Source organism: Pholcus phalangioides, unplaced genomic scaffold (genome assembly GCF_987345545.1).
Source record: "Pholcus phalangioides strain wild (caught in Gottingen) unplaced genomic scaffold, Ppha-v1.0 ptg000017l_1, whole genome shotgun sequence".
Classification (NCBI taxonomy): domain Eukaryota; kingdom Metazoa; phylum Arthropoda; class Arachnida; order Araneae; family Pholcidae; genus Pholcus; species Pholcus phalangioides.
In genome coordinates, this window is record NW_028301610.1 from 47,378,294 (window position 1) to 47,395,091 (window position 16,798).

The 16,798-nt window shown below is 37.5% G+C and overlaps 1 protein-coding gene across 2 annotated transcripts in view; it reads left to right on the forward strand.

Moving 5' to 3' along the window:
- The window catches only part of LOC149073985 (PRELI domain containing protein 3B-like), a 78,221-nt gene that overhangs the window by 21,122 nt on the left and 40,301 nt on the right, over window positions 1–16,798 (forward strand). For both annotated transcript variants that reach the window (XM_089247177.1, XM_089247178.1), the window contains one exon: window positions 11,082–11,152. In XM_089247177.1, the coding sequence (XP_089103303.1) occupies window positions 11,082–11,152 (71 nt within the window). The remainder of the gene's footprint in view (window positions 1–11,081; window positions 11,153–16,798) is intronic.

The window sequence follows — 16,798 nt, forward strand, 5'->3', positions numbered from 1 at the left end:
AACGTATGTCTTTATCTACCAATAAACAAAACAGTTTCGAACAAATATTTATTTCTATTATTACAAATTAAAACATTAGTTAAGACATCTATTCAAGGGCAAACCCTTCACTAGTAGGAAAATCGCAAATTATACTTATGATGAAGCGACTAGGGCGGAAGTGACTTAGCTATGGTCTTCAAGAAACAATGCTCGACCACAGATGTCAGTAGAGTCACCCCTAGAGCTCGGCGACGAACCCAAGGCGTCAACGAGGCGGCGGAATCGGATCACGGACGTCGACAGAACCACACTTGGTCTTCACTCATCAAGCAGTAGAAGTCAGATGACGGATATCGTGACGAACCCAGGGCGTTGATGAGGCGATGTTAGATCACAAACACCGGTAGAACCACACAAGGTATCCAGCGATCAAGTGGTGGAGTCCAGTTAACGGATATCTCGACGAACCCAGGGCGTTGACGAAGAGGCGTCATTAGATCGCGGACATCGGCGTGTTACACGTGGATTTTGGCGTTCAAGTGGTGAAGTCCGGTGGTGGACATCGTGACGAAGAGGTAGCATCAGATTGCAGCGTCATGCGAGGAAACTATCAGATCACTGCTATTGACCGTGCCAGCCAACGCCAGATCGCAGACCGCAAGATCTACAAAGGCATTAGGATCGTGAACGGACGCCAGCCATCCCTGAACGGCATTCTTGGAGAGCAACTGACGGGAACTTGCGTGACGGGAACATCGGACCAGCCGAGTTGTTCGGATGATTTGAGATTTTAACACTACATGAGACTGAAAGCCGATTTGAAGCACGGACATGATTATATATAGCTCTCAAATCACTAAGCATGCAAATGAGGAGTAACGCACATGCGCCCCCATTGACATTGGCATTCCAAGCGGCAAGTTCGGAAACTAGTTTCCCTTTCTTTTTAAAACAGTTCGTGACACGTCGGTACTGAAAACGTCCGTAAGTAACAAGTTTGTTTAGTCGACAGAAAATAATTATAAACATACAGTATATGATAGACATAACACAAACTCAATAATAAAACATAACACATGCACTACCATTACATCAGGGGTAAAGGTCAGGCGAGCATCAACAAGGCCATGTTATATATATTACACAACTGTAAATTATTATTTGGCCGTAAAAGAGGGGGGGTGACCGCATCTGAGGGAGGTGTCCATTAAGAGGGGTTTTACTGCAATGCAACTTATGAGCATGAATTTGCATGATAATCGTAGCCAACTTCAGCTTGGTGAAAATAATTTAGCCAATCTCGGGATGTCACGTGGCATTAAAATATAAAAAAACCCCAGTTGCTAACAGCAGTGTGTGTTTCACGCGAAATTCCATGGTTGCTGATAAGATTAACCGCACCAGCCGAACTGTAGTGTGCAGTTAGCCTAAATTGCAACCTCCCAGAGTACTGCCTGAAGGTACGTCTAGAGATAACTTGGGGGGGGGTGGAGAATCCTTTCTCTTGCTTGTACTGTCGGTACACTCTAGAGCGTCTCTTCTTTTGTTGAGTGTGACCCTTGGGGAAGGGGACATGAGACAACAGAAAAAAAGTGGGAGGAGGTAAAGTGAACAACGATTAAGCTTATTAACAAGTTCGAAGGCCCGATTTATCGAGCCTTCACAACAGAGGCGCTGACATGAAGAAATTAACATTGGTTGGGGAGAGAGCGCTGAAAGTTGTTGGCTGTCCCGTATATACGGGGCTGAAGCACATACGCAGGAAACAGGACGCATTGTTTTTCTAAAAATTATTGGGACGAGACTCAGCCCAATAATTACAAAATTTATTGGGGGTGGGGTTCAAATATCCTCCGCTCCTAGGTTCTGGTGCCTTTGATGAGGAATCAAATAAATCATAATAGTAAAATAAAATTACCACACACAAAAAAAGAAAATAAGAAATGAATGGAAAATTTCAAAGCCCTGAGCCAGATGCCATTGCATTCTAATGCTAGGAATATAAAATTTCCTTCTTACAAATCACGGATTCTTAAACTATTTACGTTAGCATCACTCTTAGCAATTTTAAATATTTCAAGTAATGTTGAAGGGAGGTTACAGGGTGAAATTTGCGCCCCCCCCCCTAGTCTGGCACCCTGAACACTTGACCTCCCCCAGTTGCAGCCCTGTTTCCAGTACCACAATACTTAGGTAGCCAGGGCCGGAACTAGGGAAGAAGGCAGTTTACACAGGCGGAAAACTTGGGGGGGGGGGCGAAAAATATCGTTTTGATCGATTTTTTTCTGCGGAGAGGGTGAAAAGATTACATACTCTTCCCTCCCTTCACGATTAAAATGATCCTGTCTTCGTTGGACAGGGCTTTTGGACCAGGGTTTAAGCTGGATAAAAAATTCCTTTCGTGAAAAAGCGAAAATTGGGGGGGGGGGAGAGCTTTAGCAAAATGCTACAATGCTAATGTAATGATTGATGGTTGGATGTCTACTCCTTGCATACCTCCTGTACGCATTTTTGCGAAAGTGGCTACTACTTCTTTCGCATTCTACGGTTTTCTTTCGCATTTTGCGAAAAATGCAACCGTAGCTTAAACCCTTTTTTGAACTGAGATCTTTCGCGAGGACCCCGGTTTTTCACAGGGAAGTGCTTGGAACCTGTCATAGGCGTAAACTTGTATTAGGCCAATGGGATCAAGACCACCCCCCCTCAGGAGGGGCACTCAGCGGGCTATAAGCAGGGCCATACTAGAGAAGGGCTTCTAGCCTGGGATCTTTGGTGGTCCCCCAAAGCCAGACTTTTCACAGGTAATGGATTCACTATAATGGATTCGTAGCATGAAAAATTAAAAATGATGGTAATTTCTAGGCTTGAAACTAGGCTGGGGCAACCGGGATAATGCTCCAGGAACCAGGGCCAAATGGGTGGCCCCAACAAAAAAACATTTACATTTATTTTGCATATTTCTTAAAATCTTCGACAGTTTCTTATTCTGCAAAATGAGAAGAGGGGGATGAATCCCCCTCCATTTTGGAGTATAACACTTTCAAGGGAGCCCTCCCCCCCATGAAAAACTATGCACCGGGGCCCCGAGAAGGCTTGCTAAAGCCGTGGCCCCCCAAGGCTGGAGCCTAATATACGGAGGGCGGAAATTTTTGGGAGAAAGAAAGCGGGAAGGAAAAAAAAAAAATCACTTTCCGAAATGCTTCCAAACATCTGAAATTTTTTTTATTCCATGTATTTTTTTTTTTTTTTCGCGATAAAGACGGCTGCATCTGACAAAGAGCATTTCAATAGGGTTCAGTTTCGGCTGCTTCAATGCATGTTTTCTGAATACAAGCACCATTTCCTAATTAGAAGGACGGGGAGTGTATGCATGTCGACACTTGTGGAGAATGGGGCACCTGAAGGCATCCGTCCATATGAGGACCCGTGTTGTTTCCCGCAGAAGAGAAAAGAAACTACATTCTTTTTGACGCCACCGGTCAGGGCTTTGCTAAAAGCTTTTTTTTTATTTTTTCTCTTCTGTTTCTTTATTTGCTCTTAATGGATGGTCATCAGTGAAACAGGGACGCCGACAGAAGCAGTTCCATAGATGATCCTAATTGGAATATAAAGAAATTACGGTGGTGAAAAAATCGGCTATAGACGGGGTTTGTGGTTGTGCAGAATAAGAATAGCTTTGTTTGGAGCCCCTTGAAGTAAACGCCTTGTCTTTCCCTGAAAAAACCCCACAAATGTTGAGATAGGCAGTTCCACAGTATTTTATGGTTTGTGTGGATCACATTCGGTTGTGCATGTACAGTATAACCTTCTGTTAGTAGAACACGTTGTATTACAAGAAAAAAAAGGAAAAGTTCCTCGTGATTCCGCATAGTTTCCTGACAGAAAAAGTAAGCAATATTAAATATAGTTACACATTTTTGATAAATTCATGCATTTTAACCATTTTCTTTAATGAAAATTTGTTCAGAATCTTCAAAAGCAATCTAGATACAGTATTTTGCAGCCCTCTGATACTTATAATCAATAAAGCGTAGTAAAAGACTTTTTTTTTTCTGTTAGACATATCAATTAATAAAATTTACATATTAATAAAACTTACCACGTTTCATTTTTTCAACCATATTTAAAATTTATTTAAGAATTACTTAAATTCCATTTGGCTTGCGTACTTGGGACAGTAACAATATTTAAATCGAGTTTTTATTAAGAAATTTATGCAACCAAAAAAATTATTATTTTTCTAATTTAAAACCTTACCTGATATATGACTCAACATATGAGAGTAAAATAAATATAAAAAAAAAAAAAAAAAAAAGTAAAAAAAAATAAATAAATAAATAAAAATAAAAAAAATTAAAATAAAAAAAGTAAAATAAGTGAAATGTAATTTGATTTTGAGGGAAATATATACTGTATCATAAAATATAAATAAATACAGGGCATTGCAAATCAGAAAAAAATTTAGCCACCAGCCAAATTCCGTAGAAGCCAAGCATGGTTTTTTCACGAGAAAAGTGTCTTAAATAATCTTTTTTCAACCTTTCTGGGAATTGATGACCCCTTCCCAGTACCGCAATTAGATACTTTGTCACCTGGGACAAGCCAGAATTTTGATGCCCCTTGCATGTAGAAGAATCAGTTAAAGGGTGAATTTGACTCCCATTCTGGTCTAGCGTCCGGAGCACCAGACCCGCCTGCTCTCTCTCTAGTTGCGGCTCTGCTCCTTTCCATGTTGGAAGACAGTTAATTATGAAATCTGAAAATTTTGAGCCATCCCTAGATTCTGATTTAGCAATCACATATACAAAATTTTAGGTGCCAGTACAGATTTTCCAGTCACCATGGTGACCTGGCGCCTGGGATTTGTCCAACCCTGGAATAAATAAAGATGTATATACTGTATATATTTTTTGTATACACTCAAACCTGTCTTTCTGCTGCCTTTTTTTGTGCAGTATATGAAAATTTCAATCAAATTAGAACATAATTGACAAAATTATCAATAAAAAAAAATTAGTAGGTTTGATCGGCCATTTAGTTTTTTCAATTTTTGATATTTCATTACATAAGTATTGCTTCAGCCAATTACATTACATATGTATTGAAGTATATAATCGCATTATTTAATTGACGTCCTTCAAAGTGTTTTTATATTCCTGGACTATTAAGATAAGATTCATTTCAAAGCATAAATTGAAGGTAAATTTATTATTTTTTCCATTTAGATATAAATTTTTAGGATTTTTATTTTATTTTTTGACATAATCCCTGAAAATGAATAAGGGCAAAAATGAAGCGAAGAGAAAGTCAATTTCCTTAGAAACTAAGACTACGATTTTAAAACAAATAGTAGAAGGTGAAGGATCCACATCTCTTGGTAAAGAATTTGGATTAGGTGAATCCACTATAAGAGGCATACATAACGTTTTGTATGTTTAAAATAATTACATATGTAAATAAAATATTAAAAAATGTTCGCATGTGTATTTTCTAAATCAGATTCCAATTATCTGCCAAGCAGGGCCGCAACTGGGGGGGGGGGGGTGCAGGCGGGTCTGGTGCCCCAGGCGCTGTACTAGAGGGGGCGCAAATTTCACTCTTGAATCTCTCCTTCAATATTATGAGGGGGCGCCAAAATGCATGCTTGCCCCGGCTGACCAAGCATCTAGTTGCTGCCAAGCCTTGTGTCTTGATTTTGTTTAAAAAAGTAATTCCTAGTTATGTCATAAGGTTTTGAGTTATTTTCTACGTGAGACTTTTTTATGCGGTCCCTATCCACCGCACAAAAACAGGTTTGAGAGTATTTTTACTAGCATTTTATGAAATAAAATCATTTTCATGACCCCGTCCAGGGATTTTGGGATTCATGAGATCTGGGGGAATATACTCAGATTTACAGCACAACTAGATCTGCAATAAATTGCCTATGGCGATAGACCGGAGTTGTGCTCGGTTTCACAGAGAGAGAGAGAGCGAGAGAAAAAAATTATATTTTTACTTGGACCTTGATCAAACTAGAATAGGGCTCAAGGGCAGAGGCGTACGTCCCTAACAATTAAATAAATTTTTGTTAATTAAATGCGTTTGGAAAATTTTTACCAACTCAAAAATTCTCTGGAAGAAATTCCATGTCCCCCCCCCCCTCCCCATAGATCGGTCTTTTTGGGTATGCTCCTGCTCAGGGGCAGTCCCATTCCAAGGGCGTAGCGAGGGGGAAGACTTGGGGGGGGGGGTCTGGGCCCCCCCCCCTAAATGTGAGAAAATGACCGAAAAAAAGGGGAAAAGATGGCCAAATATATTATTCTATCACTTTGATCCCCCCCCCCCCCGAAATGTAAGTGGTCCCTCCGAACGAAATTTCTGGCTACGCCCCTGTCCTATTCACTTTGGTAACAATATGTGAAATATATCAAGGAAACACCTATTTTCTGGATACTATGCTGAGGTGAACTCTGAAAGAAAAGTAATTTTGTCTCCACCGGGGCACGAACCCAGGCCCTCTTGCATACTGGGCAAACATGCTTTTCTTTCAGAGTTCACCTCAGCATAGTATGTAGAAAACAGGTGTTTCCTTGATATATATCTTGGGCTGAGAAAAAGCCATCTATCTCTCTAAATACATGAAATGATTGATATAATTAGAATCCAAATTTTCCACTTATAAATTTTCCACCAATTGCATGTAGAAGAATCAGTTAAAGGGTGAATTTGACTCCCATTCTGGTCCAGCGTCCGGAGCACCAGACCTACCTGCTTTCTCTAGTTGTGGCTCTGCTCCTTTCCATGTTGGAAGACAATTATGAAATCGGAAAATTTTGAGCCATCACTAGATTCTGATTTAGCAATCACATATACAAAATTTTAGGCGCGAATACAGATTTTCCAGTCACCATGGTGACCTGGCACTTGGGGTTTGTCCAACCCTGGAATAAATAAAGATGCATATACTGTTCTGAATATATTTTTTGTATATAGTCATTTTCATGACCCCGCCCAGGGGATTTCGGGATTCATGAGATCTGGGGGATCCTGGCAGGATATACTCAGATTTACGGCATGACTAGATCTGAATAAATTGCCTATGACGATAGACCGGAGTTGTGCTCGTTTCAATGAGAGAGAGAGAATGAAAGTATATTTTTACTTGGACCGTGATCAAACTAGAATGGGGCTCAAGGGCAAAGGCTACGCCCCCAACAATCAAATAAATTTTTGTTAATTAAATGCTTTTGGAAAATTGGCACCAACTCAAAAATTCTCTGGAAGAAATTCCGTGTCCCCCCCCCCCAATAGATTGGTTTTCTTGGGTACGCTCATGCTCAGGGGTAGTCCTATTCCAAGGGCGTAGCAAAGAGGAAAACTTGGCGGTCTGGTCCCCTCGTCCGAAATGTGAGAAAATGACCGAAAAAAGGGAAAAAGATGACCAAATCTATTGTTCTGTCACTTTGGTCCCCCCTGCCGAACGAAATTTCTGGCTACGCCCTTGTCCCATTCACTTTGGTAACAATACATTAAATGATTGTTATACAGTCGAATATCCTGTTATAACGAACTCCAAGAAACCGGAGAAAACACTTCGTTATAAAGAAATTTCAGATTGTTTGCATTGTTCCTATGTATACTTATTAGAGGGATTAGAAAACCATTCGTTAAAACGATATTTTCACTGTAACGGTATTCGTTAAAACGGGATTCGCCTGTAATTAGAGCCCGAATTTTCCACTTAAAAAAAATGGCAAAATATTAACTAAAACTGAGAAAAATAAAGAACAAATAACTACGCAAATACGTTTTTAAATGTATCTTTTCTATTTGTCTCGGTGCATATTCATTTGCAAAAACATTCTCATGCAAATGACTTCGACATGTATTTTATTTAGGAATTTCTAGTTACTAGTACTGTAGCTGCTCTCTAATAGAAAGAAAAAATTGCTCGAAAAAGAAGCAAACTACAAGTGCACATATTAATAATGTCAAAAATGGGTGGATTTTTCTCCTGAGAGATTTTACTTTTTACTTGAAAAAGAAATGACAAGCAATGAAGCACCCAAGCTTCGGGTATGGTCCATTGTAGATATAAGTTCCTTGGAGTTGAGCAGCCAAACACCAAACTATTTGAAAATGTCGAATTTCTGATTCGATAGACGATGTTGACTGATCCATATATTGATGGAAGAGCATGAATGTAATAAGTTCAGACTCTTAATTGTTCAGTTGGTCATCTAAACCGCTTTGATGATACGAAATTCTATGGAAAACGTCTTATACTCTTAGAGAATCAACTGATTTGAGATGAAAAATCAACTTCACATGACTAGAGTTTCACACGACATGTTCAATCGTTAATATTAGAACGAAATGATCTCAAAGACGTCCCAATGCAGATAAAGCAGCAATTTTCAATAATTTTATCCTTACAGACCAAAAAGTGAAAATTTGTTTATAATGAGAACTATGTTACAATGAAATCTTTTCTCGTGGTTGTGAGCTGCTGTTATAATGAACTTTTATTGTATTATAAGCAATATTGATTTGAAAAATTACAGAAATTTAATTAATCTTTTGCACAACTTGAAAATTTGCACTTATTCTGAAAATTCTTCAATTACATACATTTATCCACACATTAATGCTAAAAAGAGGTTAATTTATATAAATGCTACAAACAGGACTAATCATAACAAATTTATAAATAGTGCAAAAAAATAAAAAAAAGGGGGCAATTTCCCGTTACCTTTCATTAAATTAAGTTTTATAAGCGGTTCTCAACCGGTGCTCTGTGTACACTTCCCGGGGACTCCGCAACCACTCAAAGAAAATAAATTAAATCAGTAAATTCGATAAATGAATATGAGAGGAGGGCCTACGGGGCTCCGCCATAGAAATTTTACATCGAATAGAGGCGACCACTGATGCATATTTGTGTTTGAGTACAGGTGATCATTTGTGGAGATTTTACTGCATTTACGAAAATGTAATGGAACCCTCTCTATACGTCTCCCTATTACGTTTCTGACCTTACTCATTTGTACGACGTTTTGCTTCAGTTGCTATACATTTCTATACATCATCCCCGTATATAGGGCCTAATTTCTTCATGGGCAAATGAAGCCTTTATAACTTTGAGCCCCCGAAATTCAAACAACATACATTCACTGATCAATTAACATCTTTGACTCTTGTCGCCAGAGCCTCTTAATTCCTGCTTTACCCAGGGCCCTGCCTGTAAACACTTCAATTAATCGACGTTTTCACTTCGATTCAAACTCCCAAGTCTTTGGAAAACACCATTTCTATCAATCGAATCACATAATTTTTCAATTGGTAAAAACGTGTCACTGAAATACAGTGTTTTCCGGTTTTGAAAAACACATCATAAAGAAATGGTGTAAGCGGGATCGACTGTAGTTTCTCATGCAAAGCTACTGCAATCCTGAAAAAGCCATAAAATTTAAGATGATTGACTGGTTCAATGACTTTTGACAGGTACTGAAATAATTATTGGACGGGCTACAGAATGCTGATAGCCAGGGCCGTAACGGATTTTTGCCGACCGGGGCAAACATGATTTATCCGCCCCCACATTCGATAATTTTGTAACGTGTTCTCTGTTCTCACCTGAAACTGTCGCCCCCTAAATTTTGCCGCCTGGGGCAGTTGCTTCCTCCTCCCCCTCTCTAGTTCCGGCCTTTCGCTGATAGCAAACATATGCACTATTAGTTCTTTCTTTAAGAGAAAAATCTTTCAACAACGGAACTCAATACATCATCTACTTTTTGCTTAGATATAGAAAGCAAAACAAACAAGTATAAGTATGTATAGGACGTTTTACATAAGGTTTAAATAAAAAAGTTTTCTGTGTTAAATCTTGAAGTGAATACCGTAAAATTGCTTGCGACTTTAGCAACAGTAATGTTATGATAGTATAATATTTCTTCTCAAGCATAAGATTTTGAATCAAAACGTTTTTTTTGGGAAACGTCTGTAAAAAAAAAAGGAGGGGGGGGTAATTTTCAGAAAAAGTTCCAGTTATACTGCTTTTTCATTTATACGACGCGTCGTATAAACGAGGTTCCATTAGAGCCTGAGCCCCCCAACATTTTCAATAAGTTTACGCCTATGGTATTCTATGGAATTGAATTGTGCGCAGTACCTTTATGATTCATCTGGGATTGAAAAGAGAGATTTTGATCCCCCTTTGTATTACATGCTGCACGTTTCCATGTATTGGCTCATGCTTTTGAGAATTTTCTAAATGTCTTGTCAGTGAAGCCCACACAATGAAAATGAAAAGATGACTTACATTGCACACAGATTATTTGATCCTTCACTGATGCAAAGTGTTCCTCACATGGCAAACAGCAGTCTACAGCATCATCCATTGCATCAGCCATTATTATATTGCACATCAATTTGATTACAGATGAGAAAAAATAATTAAATATTCAAGATTATTGAAAAAGATAAAATATTAAAAAACCGCACAATTCAGAACAAGCAGAGCAGAAAATGCTCCCCACTCACCATTGCCACCAGTTGGAAAAATGTTTCAAGTAAACAAATAGTGTCACATACATAAAAAAAATTCATTTTATTGTTTTCACCATTGAGTTTCTACTTTAGTATGATGTTGGGAGTAATTTAGAACTGTTAATTAAAAAATTACTATAAAATAATGCAGCAATGGTTAATTGCATTCATTTTATGTTAATAATGTAGCTAAAATGATATAATCATCAATCAATGAAAATATAAATACAAGCAGTATAATTATTTTATATAAAATATATTCAAAGATGGATCTATGAGACTAGACCTGTGCACTCATGGAACATTTTCTCACCCGTGTACACTCATGAGTTAAGATACTAGCGATTTCTCAATAAGCCTTTACTTAGCACACTGATCCCTAAAATTATTAATTGTTCAAAAAATTTAAATTATTCAGCAAAGATTTGTTACGTAGCAGCAGGTTTTGTTTGTTTGCATAAAATATGTCCTATTCATTATTTTAAGCAATATTGTTGAATTTTTGTCATTTCATATTTGGTTTTGCCCACCAGTGGTTTGTTTGGGTTAATTTTTTTTACTTTTTTCAGCTCACTTTTTGCAAGGAAATGTCAGTTCTTGAAAGAGTCACATACAGCCCACATCCTAAGGAGAAAAACCAGTAAGTGAGATTTCACATTTATTGAAATAAAATCATATTGTAAATGTAGCAGTATTGTAAAATAACATTAACTCGGGATGCATCAATTATATGCACAAGATGTAAAAAAAAGTCTGCTGTGTTAATATTTGTCTTGATGGAAATATAGGACCTTTTTGTTGCTCTGGAAGAGCATCAATAACACTTTTCTTTGACATCTGGGCAGATGTGCCACCATTTCACATTTTCTGCTGAATTTATACTTGTATGTGTTAAGGCCAATGTCTGAAGTAGAGATGTGAGATGAGACTATTCTGAGAATATTCTCTTGGATGTAAAAATTGGAGAATAATCGAGAGTATCCATTTTTCTTTTGAATAATTTAAATTTTTTTACTAATTTTTAATTATGAAATATAAATCAGTTTCCATTGCTTTGAAACATTTACAACAAAATAATTTCTGGTATAATCACCACCCCCCCCCCCCAATGACAACTTTTAGTTTGAGAATATTCTCCTGGTCATGAAGATTTTAGAAACCTTTAGATTAAAACCTTAAAAAGTTATTTAAAATTAGATAAATTTTCAGAAATTAGTTTAAAGCAAAGTATAAAACTTAAAGTTGATTGACAAAGGAAGCTATTCTTATACAATCACCTTCATTCTAAGAAAATACAGAACTGTTGTTTTCTTCAGTGTACATGCACTTAAATTTTGTATCACTCACATTTCTTTGCAAGTTGTGCAATTCAGCTGTGTTGGTTTCATTTTCTTGCATTTAAACTAATATTGTAGGTTGCAAACTTCAATGTTCCCGTCTTCTTGACAGGGACAAATATTCTCAAGGATATTCTCGAAAACAATAAAAATTATTCTCAAGTTATTTATAGAGATTATTTATTATAATTCATGTTATTACAGATATTCTTGAGAAGCACTACTATTATAAATAACTTCAGAATAATTCTTATTATTTTCGATAGGAATATTCCCCAGTAATTTGTAAAAATAGGCCTTCCAAAGAATATTTTCAAGGATATTATACATATATTTATATTATAAATAACAGCAGAATATTCTCATCAAGAATAATAAGAATATTTTCAAGTTAGTTATAATAGTCCTTCCAGAGAATATTCTCGAGAGTTTTACATCTCTCGTCTGAAGTTTTGCCACATCACAAAATGTTGAGACTTCAGACATTGGCCACAACATATGCACAAATTTAAAATCCATGCCTTAGTCATTGTAACTTACATCTGACGAATAACAAACATTTTGGGCTGTTCAGACATGGTCCTCCTAAATTTCCCTCACATTTCCACATGCGGCTGTGGTGTAGATATCGGAGGTGACATTATTTTCTTATTGACTTGAGCCTAGGAGGAAAACTATTTGAGATGGCAAGATGCTCTCTTCATAAAGCTTTTCTAGTTCCTCTTTCTGTCGTCTGTTGTAATTACAGTTCGTTTCAAAAGTTTGGATGATGCACTTTTCTTAAAATAACGAGAAATACTGTGAGTAAAATTAGCACTTTTTAATGGATAATACCTGAAGCATTTCTACATGTATAGAAAAATAAATTTCAATGAAAGAACATTTAGAATATTTATAGTATCAGAAACACAAAATTTGCTGTCTCAAAAGTTAAGAGAAAATTCAGATTTACAAAAATTACAGGCTTTTAATAGCTAATAGACTTTTCATTTTTTTTCTAACAACCTCAAACACACTCCTTGGATCTAATTGAATTCTGTAGGGGTACAACATCAAAACTGTATGCTTCCTCAATAGAGCTCTTCAAGTCATCAGTGGTCGAATACTGTATTTGCTTTGCAAACATATTTATTGTAAGTATGCCCCATAAATTCCTAATAGGATTCAAATCAGGACTCATCGATCGTCAGTCTAAAACCAATACATTTTTATGGCAGCAGATTTTTTAATAGAGACGTTATAATGTTGAAATGTCAAGTTTGGTCCTCTTAAAACTTCTCCAATCAGTAGCAAATTGTTCTCCGGGATCTCCTTTAAGCATCAGAGTTTTGATGACCAATTTTGAAAGTTAAGGAAGCCTGACCACATTAGAAGCAAATGCTGCCCATACCATTATCGAAGCTCCATCTTATTGTCTGCTGAAAATATCCGTTTAGAACATGTGAGTTCCATGCTTTTTGCACCACTAAATATAATACTAAGCTATATTTGTCTCCAGAAAACATGATTTCACATTCTAGTCTCTCTTCTCCACCTCTCTTTGGTGCTTCCTTGTGACAGGCGATATCACGCTTTTATGAATCAAATACAAGCTTCTCTGATATGTCTATTAACTTTATCTGTTGAACTTTTCACTCCAGGATTTCTCATAATTTCATGCAGTCATTTTTTGCGTTGAAACCAATCTTCCAATGCTTTTGTTTTCACGTAAACTTATACTGCTGTGGCTACTGCAACCAGGTTTTGGCTTTTGGGATACGCGTTGGGTCAATACACGCCAGACACTTCATTTCAACCTGCTCAAAGCAATAGTAATGCCTTTTACACCCTTTTTTTTCTTTCAAATGAGTACTTGAAGGATTTCATCCTACAAAATATACGACGACTCTTCTGCAATTTTTTTCAACGAAAACTAATCCAATAGCTTTCCACTTTAAACTATTACATCTCTGATACACCATAAAGACGCAATCTTCAAAATTTTCATATAATCTGAAGTTTTTCTGAACTTTTGAGTCATCTATTTTTCAAAAGTTTGAGTTTAAAAAATTGAAAACTTATTTTCCTTGCCATGGTTCGTACGGTCCTTGAAAACCTTGAAAATTCGCAAGAGTCCTTGAAAAAGAATTTTTTTTAAAGAATTCTGCGAGAGTCCTTGAAAAAAAAACCAGTGTTTTCCGAAATAGTTTCGCCACTTTTTTTTTACTCCGTAAGCGACGTCCTTAAAAAAAGTGCAAAGCATAGGGGAAAAAGCCTTAGCAGCCAATAACCCTGGATAATTGGATTTAAGCACGTTTTTTTCCCATTATTCTTAAGCCGGGTTTTCGTAGGAGCAGGCTTTCTGTGCCACGTGCAAAGTGAATTGTCCAGCATGACACGCCGTCCACTCACCAAGAAAAACAGGTTCGACTGTTTTCGTAGAGAGTACAACAAGCCTCACGGCAGTGTTTTACGTCGTGATTGGGGACCCCCCCCCCCCAAGTTCAGGGTGGCTGCGTGGCTGCAATTCACACTTTGGGAACCACTGCATTACAGTATTTATTTATACAATACTAGTTGTTACCCCACAGCTTCGCCCACATGGATTTCATAATCTGAAAATTCCTTCTTATGACCCTATTATGCGTTGAATTTTAAAAAATCCCTTCTTAATGTGATTCTCTACATTATAAAATAAAACTACTCACCACAAAATTCATATTCATAGCTTTGGCATTTCTTCATATAACCTTTTAACCCCCTTAGAAGTTGAATTTTGAAAAATTCTTTCTTAGATATAAAATTTAACAACTCACCAAATTTAATATTTATAGCTTCAGCGATGATTTCTACATATAACCTTTGAACCCCCTTAGTGAGCATTGTAAAATAAAACTATTGACCAAATTTCATACTTATAGCTTCAGCGGTTCTGGTTCGCGATGATTTCTCCATATGACCTTTGAACTCCTTTATAACCCCTTGGGGTTGAATTTTGAAAAACCCCATCTTAATGAGTTTCTATATTAGAGGTCTTCAACCTTTTTCTAGTCATGAGCACTGCCCATACGTCATCGAAAGAGGAGCATCCTTTTCGGCATGTTTGACACAGGAATGCATGAAATGAGGATGATTTTAATCCTAGAACACAAGTTGTACAAGGTATTTAATTGGAATGTGCAACGTTTTAATTGCATTAAAGTTTTTTGTACACATTGCTGCAAGTGACCTTGCAATGACACATTGACAATGAACAAACAATTTATTAGATTTCCTAATAAATGAAGAATTCTGAAAAGAAAAGTTGATCGCCTTTTTCACGAGTCAGGGAATTTGAAGGGGCTGAGACAAGTCCATAAGCAATCAGTTCTTTTGACGACAAGTGGAAAACAAGTTCATAGGGTCCACTCGGCAGAGATGAGTAGTCGGAAACTGAAACAAGGAAACAAAGTGGTAACGATGAGATCATAGAGTCCAATCGGCGAAGATGAATGAATGGCTGCAGGGGGCGAGTATGCAAGGTCTCATCGGCGGTGATGAGCGATCGGCAATGAGATCATAGGGTTCAATCAGCAGAGATGAATGATCAGCGACAATGAGTCTATAGGGTCTGGTTGGTGGTGATGAGCCATCAGTGATGAGATCATAGGGTCCAGTTGGCGGTGATGGATGCGTAGACTCCCGCTGGTATGACTAGTCCATCTGATGAAGATGAAGCAAGGGGTGATCAAGAACAGCAGGTTAATCCAATGTAGTAGATTGACATGATGAGTCTAGCAACTCAGCACAAGCAGTTTCTGGTGGAGATGGTCCTCAGAGAAGAGAAGTTTGTTCCATGTATTTTTCAGAGATCTCAGCAATGACTTAGTAGACCTCTTCTAGGGATAGAGAACTCCTAGCACACCAGCAGTGCTCACGCTCAGTCAAATCACAAATGCGGCCAAGCAAGAAGGAACTATGCCTTCTTATGCAAATTGAAATGCTCCAAGCACCATCTTTGATAATTTGCATACTAGGAAGAATTTCTCTCTCCACACTAGTGTAACGGGCATAGCTGAAAAACACATACATTGAGGTGAGGAAGATGACGTCACTTCTTGGGAGACATACGATCTAGGATTACAGATCATCGCAAATGCTGATCAAGTGCTCGCAAGCATGAAATCAGACACTATCATCAAGCACTATAGGTGCTTCAGGGAGTACCGTGGTGCTCACGAGGAATTTGATGAAGGTGCCTGTTCTATATCATGAAATAAAATAACTGACAAAAAAATTCATGTTTATATGTTTAATTAGATGTAATTTCATTCTGGTTTGAACAACTCATGTTTCACTTAGGAGTTGAATGGTGTTATTATTCAGAATGCAACTAAGATCATTGATCTAGGTATTCTTATTGATGAGCAGCTTAGGTTTTCTGAACATTGTTCAGCTGTAGTCAAAATATCTAACAGAATGATCGGTTTCATTCTCAAAAAGGTCACTTTGTATTCTTCTTAAGTGATCCTTTCACTTTTCTGGGGCTTAGTTCATCCTGGACTGGATTATGCAGTCAGGTTTTGGAAAGCATGCTTACAGAAGGACATTGACTTGGTCGAGGGGTGCAGAGGAGAGCCACGTGTGCTCGTGATGGTACACAGAGCTTAAGCTATGAAGAGAAACTTAATTTTTTCAAAATGTTTACATTGGAGGAGCACAGATGTTGGGAGATAAGCTTGAAGTGCTTAAATTTTCAATGGAATGGATAAAATGGACCATGAGTTATCAATACATCGCCAATCAACTGTGGTGTACCACGGGTAAACCATTTTACCCGTGTTTACTCGTATTTAATATGCTGTTTCAAATTTTTTTCGAATTCAAATATTTCAATGCTGCTTAGGAACATGAAATTTTTTCAGGAGGGACAGGGCAATAACTTTCTAATTGGGTTTTGGGGCATACGTGGGCTGCATAAAAGTTAATTT